This window comes from Quercus robur, chromosome 10, assembly GCF_932294415.1.
Source record: "Quercus robur chromosome 10, dhQueRobu3.1, whole genome shotgun sequence".
Lineage (NCBI taxonomy): Eukaryota > Viridiplantae > Streptophyta > Magnoliopsida > Fagales > Fagaceae > Quercus > Quercus robur.
The window spans coordinates 38,591,390-38,609,382 of record NC_065543.1 but is presented as its reverse complement, the minus strand read 5'-3'; the positions used below and the strand labels follow the sequence as shown (position 1 = coordinate 38,609,382).

General features: G+C 41.2%; 2 protein-coding genes across 4 annotated transcripts in view; one reads left to right on the top strand and one right to left on the bottom strand.

Moving 5' to 3' along the window:
* Positions 1 to 17,993, bottom strand: part of LOC126701592 (receptor-like protein 7) — an 84,090-nt gene that overhangs the window by 32,747 nt on the left and 33,350 nt on the right. The window lies entirely within an intron of this gene.
* The window catches only part of LOC126701593 (uncharacterized), a 63,588-nt gene continuing 59,504 nt past the window's right edge, over positions 13,910 to 17,993 (top strand). Inside the window, exon 1 of the mRNA XM_050399796.1 lies at positions 13,910 to 14,073. Coding sequence (XP_050255753.1) covers positions 14,047 to 14,073 — 27 coding nt within the window. The 5' untranslated portion in view covers positions 13,910 to 14,046. The remainder of the gene's footprint in view (positions 14,074 to 17,993) is intronic.

Below are 17,993 nucleotides of genomic sequence, written 5' to 3'. Positions count from 1 at the left end.
GAGGGAGTATGATATGCCCCCACCCTTACCATGTACTCCTAAGGAGCTGGATGTGCTACTTGACAAATGGATAGCGGATGGGGTCTTTAAACCCAACCAGGTTCCTAGAGAGCCCACGGAGGAAGAAAGAAGGGATCCTCACTTCTGCTGCTTGCATAACTATGTACAACATCTCACCGTAGAATGTTGGGCGCTTCGTAGGTTGGTGCACCATAGGATTAAAGAACACACATTAGAGCTAACCCAACAGGAAGTCCAAAGAAACCCACTCCCAAACCACAAGGGAAAGGGTGTAGCAGCAGTGGTGATATGTGCAGACCCGGGAGAAGACGAGGAAGAAAACTCGGCCCTGCCTGCTGCGGCGATTACCACTCTTCAGCAGAGTGCCAAGTTCAAAAATCCATTTGACCAGTTGGGACTTACAGCAAAAGAAAGAAAAATAGCCACGGAGGCTTTGGTAAGCATCGCCTCCGGAGTAGGGGTGGAGTGCCTGTCAGCAGAAATGCCAGAAGACAGGGCCCTCTTGCAGGAATCAACAGAAATCACGTTCAGTAGTGAGGATATGGAGGTGGGACACCCAGATCATAGGAGGCCTCTCTATTTAGCAGCATCTATAAATCAAATCCCCATCAAGAGGGCCCTGGTGGATACGGGTGCTTCCGTAAACCTCATTCCGTTGAGCACCTTGCAAGCCGCAGGAATTTCAGAAAGAAAGATCTAAGGATGCCCGATGGAAGTAACGGGGTTCGGCGGAAGAGGTGAGTACATCGCAGGACACATTTAGCTATGGTTGAAAGTAGGCCCTATAGTCTCTTTAGCTCATTTCCATGTGGTTAGAACGGAAGTATCTTATGATATGCTTTTGGGAAGGCCTTGGTTACACAAACACCGACTAATCCCATCCACCTACCACCAATGTGTGAAAGGAAGATTGAATGGCAGGATGTTACGCATAGCTGCAAACCCCTCGCCATTCGAGCAGGCAGAAACCCACTTGGTGGAAACCATGTTTTATGACCAATGGGCTCCATCTTGGGAAAACTCGGTTTCAAAGCCACGAGGCACCTTTGTGCCTAGGTAGGAAGATGTTCAAGATGACCCGGAACCTGATTTAAGAGAACTATTGGCGCGAAAGAAGAAAAGAAAAGAAGCGCCTGCCGTAGAGCCGGACGAAACACCTCAGTGCATCAGGGTCTAAGGCCTTGATGGCAGGATTGTGTATAAATTATGAAGGTGCGTGGGGCCCACGGGTGAGATGCAAGTGGGTCCCACCCAAAAAGGGCAACACAAGAGTTTGGCGTGTTGCGTCGCTGAAGGAAGTTTGGGAAAAGAAGAAGAGAAGGATGAAGCAGTTACGGCAGAAAAGGACATCTAGGTTATGGCAGAGGAAGAATTGGAAGAAGTTGACTTAGGGTCTGATTCACGAGAACCAAGGCCTATCTCAATTAGTGCAAGCCTGACAGAAAAGGAGAAGTCAGAACTCATACTGTTGTTGAAAGAATTCAAAGACGTTTTTGTTTGGGATTACAGTGAAATGCCAGGGCTGGATCCCGGGCTAGTTGCGCATACATTAAATGTAGACCCAGAGGTCAAGCCGGTGGCCCAGCCTGCCAGGATATTTCACACAGAAATAGAAGGGCAAATAGTCAAAGAAGTGCAGAAGTTGCTGGCCGTAGGATTCATTAAGCCTATTCAGCATCCTCGTTGGCTATCCAACATAGTACCAGTGAAGAAGAAGAACAGCCAGATAAGATGCTGTGTAGATTTCAGAAATCTCAATAAAGCTTGTCCAAAGGATGAATTCCCATTGCCGAACAGGGATTTACTAATAGATTCCGCGGTAGGAAGCGCCATGTTCTCATTCATGGACGGTTTCAGCAGGTACAATCAAATTAAGATGGCGCCAAAGGATGTAGAGAAAACTGCTTTCAGAACACCCATGGGCAATTTCTATTATACTGTGATGCCCTTCGGGTTAAAAAATGCGGGTGCAACTTATCAACGAGCAATGACGGCCATATTTCACGACATGATGCACCAGGAGCTAGAAGACTATGTGGATGACATAGTGGTTAAGTCAAGGAGGAGAGAAGAACACTTTCGTGTGTTAAAAAGAGTATTCGAAAGATGCAGAGCTTTTAAGTTAAGAATGAATCCCCTCAAGTGCGCATTCGGGGTGTCCTCTGAGAAAATTTTGGGTTTCCTGGTTCACAGCAGAGGCATAGACGTGGATCCGGCCAAAGCCACAACCATAGCAACTATGAAACCTCCAGCTACGGTAAAAGAATTGAAGAGTTTCTTAGGAAAAGTCTCATATATTCGGAGATTCATCCCTGGGTTGGCATCAATCACCTCTGCCTTCACCAAGTTGCTTAAGAAGGGGCAAAGTTTTGAATGGGGGGAAGCGCAGCAGACGGCCTTCAAAAGGCTACAGCAGATAATGATGAACCTCCCCACGGTGCACGCCCCTATTCATAAAAGACCACTACTACTCTATTTGGCCACCAACTCGTATGCCATTGGCCCACTAATCACTCATGAAGATGGAGGTGGTGTCAAGCAACCAATATACTACATCAACCGCGCCTTAAAAGATGTAGAAACTCGTTACCCAAGGGCAGAAAGAGCGTGCCTGGCCATTGTATACGCTTCACAGAGGTTGCGTCACTATTTTTTGGCCTACGAAGTATGGTTGATGACTAAATCCCATGCCATTAAAGCTTTGTTACAACAGCCGATCCTCTCCGGCAGGATATCCCAGTGGTTGCTACAGTTATCGCAGTACGATTTAAGAATGGGGACACCTAGGGTAGTGAAAAGTCAGGATATAGCAGATTTATTGGCACAGTTCCCAGGAGAGGAAGAATTCCCACTGGATGATGAAGTTCCAGGGGAAGTAGCCATGGCAGAAGAAGTCAGAGAACAGTGGGTAATGAAATTCGATGGGTCTTCTACTACCCATTCCGGAGGGGTGGGAGTAGTTCTGTATCATGAAGAAGACAAGGCAGTGGCGCTGTCATTTAAGTTGAAATTCCCCTGTTCAAACAATACGGCAGAGTACGAGGCCTATTTAACCGGGCTTGCCACGGCGCTCGAAATGGGAGTCAAACATTTGAGAGTACTAGGAGATTCGAACTTGGTTGTCTGCAGGCCAAAGGAAGCTTTTCCATAAAGGAGCCTAGCCTAGCCCCGTACAGAGCGATGACCCAGAGAATGGAAGAAAAATTCTCAACCTTTGAAATAGAGCATGCTCCGAGAAACGAAAATCGATTTGCGGACGCGTTAGCTGCATTGGGTTCGCAAAATAATCTTCAAAGGGAATAGCACTAATATAGAAGTCAGCAAGAGGGAAGAATCCATCATTGAGGTGTTGAAGGAAAAGTTCCGGGAGGAACAGGACGAAGGGGATTGGCGAATCCCCATAAAGGAAACCTTGGTGAAGGGAGACGATACAGCAGAATTAAAGATGTTAAAAGACTATGCCTTGGTAAAAGGAGAGTTGTACCGCATGATGCCAGGTGGGGTCTTATCCAGATGCGTGGGGCAGGAGAAAGCCTAGAGAAAATTGAAAGAAATACACGACAAGACTTGCAGGTCTTGCGGAGAAGTCAGTACCGCAGACTTCAGAGAGCTGGCTTCTATTGGCCAAGCATGGGTAAAGATGCAGATCAAGTCCAAACCCAGTGTGGGACCTACCAGCTTGCGGCAGACAGGGAGGAAAGTTACGCTGTATTCATCAGCGAGGATTGGAGAAGCCCTTTCATGTAGTACCTAACAGAAGGCGTCCTACCACAAAGGCACAGTGAAAGATACAAGCTTAAGAGGTTGGCAACACGTTACTTCTTGCATAACATGGTCCTTTTCAAAAAAGGATATGATGGAGACCCTTTGAGGTGTTTGGGCCCTGAAGAGGTAAAAGAAATGATAAAAGAAGTACATTCAGGGGAATGTGGTGAACGCCAAGGGAAGAAAAAGCTTTACAAATGCCTGCTGCAGATGGGCTACTACTGGCCAACCATGAAGAGAGATGCGGCAGAATTTGTAAAAAAGTGTCACAGTTGTCAAGTGCAAGCCAACTTGATTCACACCCATCCATAGGGCTTACACAGCATGGTCACCCCATGACCCTTCCACACTTGGGGGCTAGATTTGGTAGGGCCAGTCAACTCACCATCACGTGGATACATATGGATATTAGTGGTTACAGAGTATTTTACTAAGTGGGCAGAAGTAGTGCCACTCCGTAAGGCCATAGGGGGAGTAGTGGTAAACTTCATCAAAAAAAATATAATTGTGAGGTTTGGGGTGCCCCACAGGATCATCAGTGACAACGGCACACCATTTGTCAACAGTGATGTAACGAGAATGCTAGAATTCTACCAAGTCAAGCACCACAGGTCATCACCTTATTACCCTCAAGGGAATGAGCAGGCAGAGGCAACAAACAAAACTCTCATAAATATCATCAGCAAAATAAGCCAATAGTATACGGGAGGATGGGCGATGCACCTGCCGGATGCTCTCTGGGCTTACAGAAAATCACCAAAGTCAGCCACAGGCTTTTCACCCTTTTCCTTAGTCTACGAAACTGAAGTAGTGAGTCTGGCAGAAATAATGACACCGTCCCTGAGGGTCATGCAGATGCGAGAAAGAGAAAAAGAGGGAGAAGTCTTCGCGGCAGAAAGGTTCGAGGACCTAGAAGAGTTTGATGAAAAGAGAGAACAAGCCTAGGAACGCAGTCGAAGATACAGGAAAAAGATGACTGAAGCCTACGGCAGGATGACCAAGGAAAGAGTGTTTGCGGAAGGACAACTAGTGTTAAAGGTGGCAGACTATGTCAGGCGAGGCCTGGCAGGACCATCCAAGTTTGCACCAAAGTGGGAGGGACCCCTTGTGATAAGGGAAGCGCATCAAAGTGGGTATTACCGCCTAACTCAAATGGACGGCAGGGACTTGATGGATCCCATCAATGGAAAATGGCTGAAACGCTATTTTGCTTAGAGAAAAAAAAAGTTATGTGGCTGTCCCTTTCTTTTGTTTTAAAAATTTTTTATGTTTCCTTCACTTTTTCTTTTATTCCTCCAAGTGATTATGTCACAGAAGAAAAAGTTGTAACAAGCTTTCATGAGTATGTAATGAAAAAGTACGAAGTATTAGCATCATGTCATAGCAATAGTAAAAAAAAAAGGTAGCAAAGTGTAGCATCATTACAAACCCAAACTGTGGCAAACACACGTCAAATAACTACTGTAGGAAACATATAAGTGTTCTGTGCGACATAACAAAAATAGGAAAGAAAAGGAAAGGGAACCGCACCATTATCAATGAAGTCCGAAAATGAGACTCTGATCTCTAAAACGACTGGGCCCACTAACGCCGGAAAGAAGGTGCTCACGACGACCCTCCAAATCCGCCACCTCTTTCTTCAAAAGCTCGATGCGGGCATCTATGGTATTAACGGCTGGCTGAACTCTCCTCATAAAAAGGGCTCGGGCAACCTCACGAAGATGATCAAGAACAAACTCCACGGCAAAACCCATATTGATAAGTTCTTGAATCACAGCCCTCCACTGCAGGATTCTCTCGGCAAAAATAGAGTCAATGAAATTATGCTCAATATCGTTCAGCACGCACCCTAACATCTTCAAGAAATGCTCCCTAGCGGAACGACCAAGACGAAATTCCTGCATAAAGTTACCACGACTGCTGTAGATCATCACCAAGTGAGAAACGCAATCCTCAAGGACTAGGAAGCCATAAAAGTCTACGTAAGAAGGATCGGAAGCCCAAAAGTCTGCTGGACCAAGGTCGTTAACTTCCGGCTGGTCAAAGTGGGCAAAGAAGGTCGTAGCATCATCCGAGATGGCAGTAGAACTACTACCTGTCTCAAACTGAGAAGGGATAGTAGGATGTGGACCTATATATATATATATATAAAAAAAAAAAAAAAAAAAAAAAAAAAAAAAAAAACGCAAGGCAAAGTGAGAAGCCATGACACGGGAAGAGGAGACTTGCAGAAAAAGAGGATGAAATAAAAGTAAAAGGAAACTTGCCAAAGCTACCAGGAATGGGGGCTGCGGGTGCAGCAGAAACAAGTACTGTAGGCACAGCAGAAGCAGGAGTAGTAGGTACGGCTAAAAAGAGTGCTGAAGGTGTAGCAGGAATAGGCGCTACGGGTGTGGTAGGAGCAGTCATTCCCACGCCTACTGCAATTCCTGGCCCCTCAGAAGTCTCTGCAAGCGGGGAGATAGGTGTGCAAATGAAACGCAAATACAACAAACAAACAAAAAAAAAAAAAAAAAAAAAAAAAAAAAAAAAAGAAGGGGAGGAAAGATACATACCCATGAAGTCAAGCTCGGGCGAAGCACTCTCCTCTTCATCGGAATCAGAAATCCTTTTCTTCAGGACGGGCGCATCATCGGGATCCTCGAGAATGTCATTGGATCCCTCTGAGGATAAGTCCATATCAGGACCACGGGTAGCGGAGCCGGGAATGGAGGAAGGAGTAACAACAAGGGAGGCATCGCCCTTTGCAGCCTGGGAGATAGCTGCAAAAGGGTCACTAGTCGAAATAACAAGTGGTAGAACGAAAAGAGCGATCTTGGTTTGAACGGCAGTAGGAGGAATGGCCCCCTCTGGAGGAGTGGGTATCTCGGCAGACAAAGGTGTAGTCTCACCAACCCCTTCGACATGAGTACCCTCTCTAGGTACCGGCTCGAAGGAAGGGGTGGGACTTTTGGCAGGAGCCTTATGTGCAGCAGTAGAGGGAGTGGGCGTTGCGAATACTAAATCGGCTCCATCAAAAAAGCCTTCCATGGGTACACCCATGGAGGCGGAAATCTCCTCGGCAGTAGGGCGATATATGGATAGGGGTTCAGACTCCTCCTAAAGAAAAAAAAAAGCAAAAAAAAAAAAAAAACAAGAGACACGTGGCAGAGGGAGCGCGTGCAAAAAAGAAAAAAAAAGTGAAGTGAAGAAAAGGGACTTATCTCAGATTCAGGCTCATCAAGCAAAATGGGGCGGGTAACTGACGAGTCTTCCTTATGCTTGAACTAAAAGAAAAGAGGCAGAGGAAATTAGCAAGTTAGCCGCAAGAAAGTTAAGAAGTTTTGTCAAAATAAAAAAGGGGGAGAGATAACTTATCCTCCGTTCAGCAGTAGATACGGGGTGAGGGGTAGTCTTTCTTTTGCTACCACGAGTTCTGCTAGCCAAAGGAGCACCTGTAGGAGGTAGTGGGGTGGCAGGCTTGGTTTTGCCGGCAGACTTAAGTTTGGCAGGAGCTTTCTTGCTCGGTACAGAGATGTTTGTTACTTTGACTTTTTTCTCCCAACTAGGAGGATAATCACCAGCGTGCTAGTACCATTCTTTCTTCTCTGCATCCCACTCAAAGATGGCTGACCGGCTTTGTTTTCTAGCATACGCTAAAACAGACTTAGAAGGAAGAAGCAAGCGAGGGTTAACTGAGACAACCATACCTAACCCATCAGGAGGAATAAGGGAGAAGCCACGGCTACCCACTAGCTCATCCACAAATATAGTCTTCACTGCATGCCAATAACCGTGCATGGGAGGAGTACAGAGACCCTCCCTTAGTGAACCGGGAACTGTAACGGTGTTGAAACGCTGCCTCCAAAACTCAAAGGCAGTGTGCCGCAGGAAATGACAGACTAAAGTAGGAGATTCCATGAGGAAAGAAATGTCATCGGGGATATCTTGATCCAACCTAAACTGCCTTCTCACCCGATTGGCAGGATAGTGAACAAACCTAATACCTTCATTGGCTAGGTAAGGCAGCCATCCAGCATTAGTAGCAGCAAGATAGGTGATCCCTGTTTCATCAAAACTAACCAATGGGGTAGTGGTCCCAATGGTGTCAACAAACAAACCCATGACAGAATCCATACGAGTGTAAATTGCACCCAAGTTTCTATAGGCTCTCCAAGAAAAACTGACGCCCTCATCAAAAGATTCAACCACAGAATAGCCAATCGGCTTCAAACCAGACCAACGAAAAGAAAGCGAAAAATCGGATTCAAACCTACCACAAAAGTCAGTAATCACTCTCGGACATGTCTGGTACTTCTCTCTGGCAAACCGAGCAGATCTACACTTTGTCAAGTACTGAGCACAACGCTCAAACAACAACTGCTGAAGTATGGTACAGTGAACGGAAGAGGTAACAATGTGGCAGGACCCAGCCTGACTCTCATCACTACGAAGAATGTCTAATTGAACATACAGATGTCCCAGGAATATGGGGGCCAACGGCAGGCTCACCCCAGCAGATATTTTAATAGCCAAACGAAAGTTCAAAGGCTTTATGGCGTAGTGGGGGTGGGACCCAAAAACAAATTTGCAAAGCCAAAATGCAATAAAAGCCGCATGGCGAGCAGCAACAGAAAACTTAAAGGAAGAAATCACCCAGTATGACAACTTGGCGTTTCCGGCCATCCTTTTCCTCAATTCAACCTCTATGGCCTCTTCCTCCGGAGAAAACTCTAGGGCAGCAGGATCAGCATCGCCAAGAATGGGCAGGAGCAACTGATTAGCCACATCTTCAAGGGTCACAGTGAGTTCCCCGCACGAGAAAAAGAAGGTGTGGGTGGTGGTACACCATCGTTGGACCAAATGACGGAGGTTATAGAGGTCCCAAAAATTCGACAAGCAGCGAGATGAGACTATAGCCTTCAAGACGCCGGCTCGTTGCAACAAACCCATAAAGCCTGTATCGGAACACTCACTGTCAACCCATTCCCTCCAACCCGAGGCTGTGCTGGACCCAAATTCGAAATGAAGGGGTATGGGAAGTGAGGTACCTTGGCGAATGGCCAGATTGGGGATCGAAGATGCTAAAGGAGCCTAAGAGACGTCGGGGTTTCGTTGGACAAGGGCAATCCATAAACGACCCGGCGACGGCGGCACATAGTCACCAGGAACTTTTGGAAAGTGAGGATGGACTTCATACCACGGGTCGATTAAAGGAGCGCATTCACTGTTGAGGTCGCGCTACGTCTCTTCCTCAGCGGATCGCTCCGAATTGGAATGTTCCATCTCCTCGCCTACATCAGGAATGGTGGGAGAATCGAAAGCGATTGCCTTCCCTTTGCGGCGAGAAGAGCCTTGGCTTTTCACCGGCGACATGGTGAGAAGACTCAGTCGGAGAAGATGGGTATGGGTGTTTGAAAAGAAAAAAAGAAGAGTAAGAGATGGAGATTGTATGTTCTGGGAAAAGAAAGAGTTTGTGTTTAAAGTGCAGAAGGATTCTTCCTTAAATACCCAGGTCATTAATAACCGCACGAAAGAAGGCGACGAGTTAGCCATCAGAATGGGATGAAATTAATGAAGCGGCGGCTCTATTTAGAAAATAATTGCCAAACTGGGAAATTCGTAGAGACAACTCTGTTCGCGGCAGGAAGGAAAATATATATAATATGTATATTTATGAGAAGGGGTCCACAGCTCAAAAAAGACCCGCGAAAAAGAGAAGAAGAAAAAAGATCAGAAGAAGAGAAGGGCAGAAATGCCTTTTCATTCACATATGAATCGCAGGAACGTTTCATATGTTCAGGGGGCTAAATGTTGAGGGCCATTTGTGAGAGCCCAGGCAGAAAGAAAGAAAGCCCAATAATAAGGGCAACACGGAATTGACAAAATAGATAGCAGAAAACCATTAGGCCCAAGCGGCAGGAATAATGGATCACAGGCCCAAGAAATAAACTAATGGGTCTTGAAGAGGCAAGTGGGCTCAAAGAAGCCCAGAAAGAAAGAAATAGCATCCCATGGGCAGTGTATGAGGTAGAAAAGCGAGAAATGGCCGCTGCAGGCCCAAGGCAATGAAAACTAAGAGAGTAAAGGGTTTATGGCAGGCCCATGAACCCCAAGGATAAGAATAAGGTTATTGGGTCAGAGAAGCCCAATGAAGTTAGTAAAAAGCTCATAGGAGTGTGAAATTAGCAAAGGGGCCGAGGAAGCCCAAAGAAAGCAAACGGGCCATGGATGCCCAAAGGAAAGCTCAAAGAGACATAGGAGCCCATAAGTAAAAGCAAAACAGTGGCCATAACAAGCCACTGAGAGAAGGAATAAACGGCTGGCCCAAAAGAGGTCCGGCAGGATTAAGTTATTACGGCAGGAATAATAGTACAACATTGCAAGAAAGAAAGAAAACCAAGAGTGGGCCAAAGAAATGTAAGGCCCATCATCAGACAAAGTCCAGCTCTTGAATGGAGCGGGAAAACAAAGAAAAGCCCACATAAGAGGTCAAAAAATACGGACAGCGAGCCTCTAGATCACGGCAAACTCAGGAGTAGCAGGCAGACTTTTGGACATATCTGAAAGGAAAGCATGCGCAAGGCCCAGACACCACCAGCCTGTACCCAGCCAATATGGGACATGGTGGGGTCATGGGCCAGAGGTAAGAGGTAAAGGGGGTATGGTTTGGTGGTGGGGAGAGGGGAAAAGACTCATTTTGCGGCTCCTGCCCAAGCCCTTTTGGGAGGTACGTCCTGCTGGGATGACAAACCGCCCAAAAGAGGCAAGGTTGAGGAGGGAACCGTTAGGTGCATGCCTTGAGGGAAAGAGAGAGAAAGCATTTATATTGTGGCAGGTAAAAGTGCTACGGTGGACTGACGAATGAAACAAACCTGCCTTTGTCTGGCAAGGGTGAGTGTCACACAGACTTGGTGGTCGGTAAGAATGCCCAGACCAGACAAAGGCGGTTAAGGGGCAAAGTGGTAAAAAACTGGCCACGGTAGGCACTATAAAAGGACCCTTGTTGTGCCCTGAAAAAGGAATTGAAAAACAGAGGGTATTCACGGAGTAAAAGAAAAACAGAGTAAAAGAAAACAAGAGAAAGAAAAGAAAAAGATAAGAGAGAAAACAGAGGAAAGAAGAGAGGAAATTAAGGAAAAAAGAGAGATAATACAATGGGCATGCACCAGTAGGTCGGTTTCCCTCTCTCCCCCTTCAAATCCTGCTCTCTTCCAAAACGTAACAAGGATTCCTTTTGGGCAATAACCATTCAGGTCCGACTCCCTCAAATCCATTAGTCCCCACGACAGGATCTTTTCCTGGGAGATTATTTGCATTGAGAGGAGGCGTTCTCCTCTCTTTAGTTTTGCTTCGGCGGACCAAACTTAAAACTTGATTTATGTCCTTTCTTGATTAGTTCATATTATTTTCTTTCTCCTTTACTTTCTCTGTAAATGACATTATCACGACTGTAATCATGTTTTATAAGTAGGGATTACTTGGTCATTTTATTTAAATAGTCAGAGTACTCTGTTTTTGTTGTTATTATTATATCTGTCTGTCGTAACTCATCTGAAACAGTTCTGCTTGCCGTAAGCCTACTCCTGGCAGACGAGGCATGGTTTGTGCACAAACCGGTCCAAGTTGAGTTACAGTTGGACCGGTTTCAACTCCTTTACTCAGAAACTTTCGGGCCCATTACCATAAGAGGCAGCCCAGCCCAACGCATAATACGCAAAAAAGGCCCCTACATCCTTAATTTTGGATTAAATAAAATATATGCATAATAAATTTCACATTTAAAAACAAAATATTGAGGTGACATTTAAAAAAAAATGATATAAGATAACAAGTTGTGATAAGTGTATGATAAAAGTAACGAGGATGATATTGTATTAATCATAATCTATCATACATATATATATATTTAAGAAGTCTAATTGCATTTATTAAAGATGAAATTTTTATTGTAATCAACTAACTTATTTTTATTCCCTCAAAAAAAAAAAAAAATCCTAACTTATTTTTAGCGAGTTGAGCAAATTCAAGTGTTTATTAGCTTCTTGTTATTTTTCTCAATGCAGTGGCTATGGGACCTATTAACAGATTCCTTTTTGAATGGTTGCACTTCACGCTCCTTGACAAAAGGCTTTATTAAAAAAAAAAGGTGTGAAATTGGTCTTTTTTTTTTTTTTTTTTTTGTTGTTGGTTGTTCGTACTTTGTAAGTTGTAACATTGTCGACAAAAATAGAACATCATAATTATAATTATAGAATCTGAAGCTTTTCTTCTTTCAACAAGCCTCGAGCCAGTTACCTTAAATATGTGAGTTTCAGATAGTGAAATTCATAAATTGTGAAATTGTGAAATTCTTCCAATAAAAAAAAAAAAAACTAGAGCCATTTTTTATCACAAATTTTTTATAATAATATATAATAATTGAGGTGACAAATTGTAAAGGACTGACAATAAATGACGTAAGCTATAAATATAAATAAAAACTAACTAGTCGCTAACCCGTGCGATGCACGGGATAGTTAAACAAAATTTATACACATTCACTTTTATTGGTACAATAATTTGAAAATAATTCTAACTAATACCCAAATGTAAGAGACATATTGACTTACTATTTAAAGTAGCCTTCTGAAGAATTTACACATATTGTGCAACTGAGCCTTAATTTCTCATCAACAATAAAAACATGGAAATTCAAAACATGGAAAGAAAATAAAAATCACAACAATTAATTCCATTATCTTTCATGCTATACTTTGTAATTGTACGGAATTAAGTCAACTCAATTTAAGTAGTTGTAATAAAATTGGCTTCTACTATTCTCTATTCTATAGAGATATGAACATATTGGATTTCTTAAACAATTACCGGTATTGTAATAAAATGATTTATTATTGAAAATAAGAAACAAAGAAAATCTATCTGTAGGTTAAGAAACACAATATACTAAAATTAAAGAGATAAAATTTTCGGATGACAAAATATTATAGATAATTTTAGAAACAGATTATACACTTAAAAGGGTTAGTTATTTATAGCACTTACCCCCCACTATTAGAATACAGACACCAAGTGCGGTCGTCGTAACCCTTTGAAAGAACCTTCCCCAATTGGACCCTATAAAATAAAAAAAACAAAAAAAAAAAACACCCAATTAACAAAATTGATCCAAAAGGGTCTAAAAAGCACACAAAATCAATTCAAAAAACAAAAATATGAGACAAAGTAATTACTTTCCGCTGCCAATGAAATCATCTTTTGTATTGCTGTTCCAAACTGCAACACTTATCTCTCTAAGGTCTTCAATTAAAGAAAACACAAACTTCTCTTGGAATACCGGAGTATTATGACCATCTATACACACACACACACAAAACAAAATCAGCATAATTCACTATAACTCTATAGAAGCCTCAAAAATATAAAGAGAAATTAAAGGGGTTGAATTTGATATTTATATTTGGAGAGAGAGAGTTTGTAGAAACTATGGCTTTATATTTCTTAACTTGAGAGATGGGTAAGGTTGCTAGGGTTTTGAGGTGTTATAATGTTTTTATTTTTATTTTTTAAATATTGTGCTGACGTGGAAAATTCTATAGAAGCCTAAAAAATATAAAGAGAAATTAAAGGGGTTGAATTTAATATTTACATTTGGAGAGAGAGTTTGCAGAAACTGTGGCTTTATATTTCTTAACTTGAGAGAGGGGTAAGGTTGCTAGGGTTTTGAGGTGTTATAATGTTTTTATTTTTATTTTTTATTTTTTAAATACTGTGCTGAGGTGGAAAATGATATATAGATGACAACTCAATAACTAAGGGTGTGTTTGGATAGAACTTATTTTACTGAAACTGAAAACTGAAAACACTGTAGCAAAATAATTTTTAAATGTGTGAATAGTATTGTGGGACCCATTTTTAATGAAAAAATTGATAAAAAATGAAATTTATGGCTCCGTGAACAGTGCATATGTGCACTGTTTACTGCAGAAAGTCAACATTTGAAAACGTAGAAACTGAAACGCAATGCAGCAAACGCCAACCCATACACACACTAAAAAGATATAAAATTTTTCATCAAAAGAAAAAAAGAGATATAAAATTTGTTCCAAAAAATATTGTGTTTGCTGACATTTCTCTGCTTCTCTGGGTCTTGTAGTCTCTACCAGTCAACTCCAAGTCCCAGATACTTGACGACCACGCAATAAAGAACTAAAGCAAGAATAGTGTACATTGTTAAGAACTAAAGCAAGAATATTGTACATTGTTAAATCACTGCCCAAAATGCAAGCTCCAAGAAAGACCCACCTGGTAAAAACCCTAAATTTTATTCTTCTCTTTCATCAGCAATTATTCACCATTCTTGGCATTTAGTGCTTTCTTCTTTGTCTGCTTCAAGGTTTTTTTTTTCCTTTCTTCTTCTTATTTATTTTTGAGCGTCACTTTGTGCTGTGTTTTTTTATTCCTTTATTGGGTACTGGTCCAACCACTTATTTTGATTATTTATTGCAACTTTTCCATCAACAAATATATATATATATATATATATAGAGAGAGGGAGAGCAAATGTTTATATACATATGTGTATATATATATATATATATATATATGCTTTTCTCTTCTTTTTGGGTGTAACTTTTCTAGGTTCAAGTGGAAATGGCTGAAAATTGGTTGATAATTTCTTTCTTATTTAATTATTTTTGCCCATCAAATTTCTTCTTTATGGGACTTTTTGTATGTGTGTGTGTGAGAGAGAGATTATTTACTAATATTCTATTCTCTGTTTACTAAGCTGATGAACACACGCCATTTGCTGTGCTAAAGTCTTAATTTTGGGTTGAAAATCTTTCTAATTTGACTATACATTTTGCTCTTCGGTGCTTGGTTTTGAAAACTTAAAATAAAAGAGTGTTAAAGAAAAGGAAAAATGCTGCAAGCTAGTGTAGCCTTCTTTTGTTTGAGAGTTTATAAGCATTTTTTTTTTTCTTTCACACTTAACAAGATCCAAAAAAAGTTTTTGCCAAGTAACAATTTGAAGATTTCGATATAATGCCTATGAAAGTCACTATTCTAGTGTTAGATGCTAGCCCATTTCTATTTACAAGTAAAATGATAATTAGGAGAGGAGGGATTTGAATCTAGATGTGAAACACTGGGAGGTGTTAGTTCATTATTAATACAATTTGGATAGTTAAACATTTTGACAATCGTTATGTGGAATTTGTTTTCCTTTTGCATGTTCCAATGGATGAAAAAGAAATTGTAGTTACAAACCCAAGTTTTAATTTTAATTTTAGAAGTGACATAGGTTTGTTCTAGTCATTCATGATATATGTCTTTTGCTTGTCTTTACCGGATGACATGATCTTATTAATTTCTTAACAGTACTTGTATATAGAAACCCTTTGAAGATATACTGCCCATGTCCCATCCAAATATGATTCTATTGTGAATTTGCAATATCCCTGTCTTCCAGTCATGGTTGCTGCTGTAGGCTGTAGCTATAAGGTTCTGTCTTGCAACATTCATAGGAAACATCTATTGCCTTACATTTTACCACACTACTGCACTTCATATCTTCATGATTAATCATCTGCAGAGAGTTCAACTGGATGAACATTAGGGCAGAGTGAGCTATACGCAGAATGGTGCCAAAGGGTTCTGTTTTGCATTGATATTTAGAGAGAGAGTATTTGAGACTAATGTTACAAAATATGTTGAGGTCATTTTAATGAGCCAGCTTGAATTGTCATAGTTATTTTGTTGCTTGATCTTCATTTTGTCCTTGATCACTTTAGGACAACATTAGTACTAAAAGCTTTCAGCTTGAATTTTGTTTCCACCATTTTTTGTGGTAAGTAATAAGGTCTTTTTTAATGAAGAGGAACTTCCTCATTTCCACATTGTGAGTACATAAGTTAGCCTAATGAATTACAAAAATTAGTGATTAGAATCAAAATGCGAGAATCAATAAAATCTACAATAAAATGAATATCCCTAGGACCTGAAACATGGGACCATTCAAACAATGAACTAGTGAAATACGTCTTCGGTTGAACCCTATAGAGTCCAACATCACCATAAGCAGATGGCTAGACCAAATTTAATGTATTATGTTTGTCAAAATGATTTGAATTGGATGCTGCCAGCTGATACGCTAAATTAATTCTAATATCTATAGAGTAATAACCAAATTTATAGTCTTAATGCAATCTTTTCATTTGCAGGGTGAACCTTGTGATATATGTGGACATGTATGATTAACTCTTTCCTCTCACCCACTCCAATTCCTTCTGTGTGTCTGTGTGCGCGTGTGCACACTTGTGCAAGCATGAACGTGTGTATGTGTTGTTATTGTATTCTTTGTTCAGATCCTTGTTTCCTTTCTAAGGATGGACCTACCTTATTTGCTCACATGGTTTGAATGAGTTGTGGTTTCTATCAAAATTCTTGAACTTTCCATTTCATGATCAAAGATTGTGTTGAAAGGTTCCTGGACGTGGTAGTTTATATACTCTACCTTTTGTTCTTGTTCTTGCACTTACAATATATTATCAGCTCCATTTTTTCTTTGTTTACATTTATTTATTTTTTATGAATAAGATTTTATTCAAAAAACCAAGAACAACACTACCAGATTACAAGCAGCAAGCTGCAGACACTAGCTACATCCACCCTCCTAATACAGAAGCTAAAACTCAATCAATTCAAAACCAAGCAGCATTGCTGCCAAAACATTAGAAACCAGAAAAAAATGATTAGAACTTACAACCACTAATGGAAACTTACTAAACAATGATCTAATTAACATCTTTGCTTCCTAAACTTCTTGGTTTTTGTATTGCATAATTGATGTTGATACTTGCTCTGAAAAATGACTGTATAGAACTCTTTCTCCAGCTACTGCACGCGAGTTCTGCTCCACATTGTTCCAGAAATTTGGTTTTGTGATGCCTGTCGTTCAAGCAAAGACATAGTTTCTCCAATAGTTACTATAAAGAAACACTTTCCTGAGGCTTTAAACTCAAAAAAATCCAGGATATCCAACTGTGAGTCCTAGCAGGATTCCTAAGAATTCAAGGAAAACAGGTCCTCTTAAAAAGCAGTTGCATATTGGAACTTCCAGAGTGAAGTTTATTCCTCCTGAAGAAGCTGTTAAAATGTTGTCTGGAGCCCAATTGAAAGAATCATATGTACCAAGTAACTTGGGCTCTAGTTCTGCCCATTCAGATACCATGGCAACAACATCCAAGTATAAAATTTCATCTCTGAAATTTTCTGGGCAGAATGTGAATGAGCATCGGAGTTCTAGACCTGCTGGACACTAAGCCTCCTGTAGAGGGCATTGTAGACACCAATTCAATCACTCAGGAACAAAAGTCAGGAGCCCAAATGGTAGAATTGTATTCACCAAGTGATTTGGGCTCTAGTTCTGTCAATCAGATAGCATGGCAACAATATCCAAGTTTAAAACTTCATCTCTGAAAATTTCTGGGCAGAATGTGAATGAGCATCAGAGTTCTAGACCTACTGGACACTCCAAGCCTCCTGTATGTGGCAGTGTAGACATCAATTCAGTCTCTCAAGAACAGAAGTCTCAAACATCTGAACATAAAGGTAGAGTGTCCAGTAGGTCTCAAACATCTGGCATATGCATATGATTTGATCCTGCTGTAAAATATAAATTCTTTTTTCCCAAGGCATATTGCCTATAATTCAATTTCAATTATAAGTCTAACAAGGGACAGTAGTTGTTATTTAATCAAGCAGAAGGTACTATTGACTTTCCTTTGAGTCAACTGCACCCAGCTGAGCCGCCCAACTAATTACTGTTAACATTTGACTCACATGGAATATGTGCCAGATTCATGCTCCTTTATAACGTATATGTGCTGAAAGTGTAGATGTATCTACCTCATGGAAACAGTTTGGGTGCTTATCGATTTTTCTTTCAGATAAAACAGCTCCTGCAGCATATAAGAATGGACCCATGTGTGAGCAGTTTTCCCTAGTCTGCAAGGAAGAGCCATTGTATGCTCTACCCATATCTACAGGCAAGGAAAATTCTTCGGCCTTTTGTGAATTTTACATGTTTGTACAAACCTATTAGTAATATTATACTTTGCCTATTTGATTTCATATACTAATTGAAAAATGTATATGTTAGGAGGTATCTTCCCTGGCACTGCTAAACCTGAGGAAGCTGAGAGTGATCTTCTGAATTTTTTGCC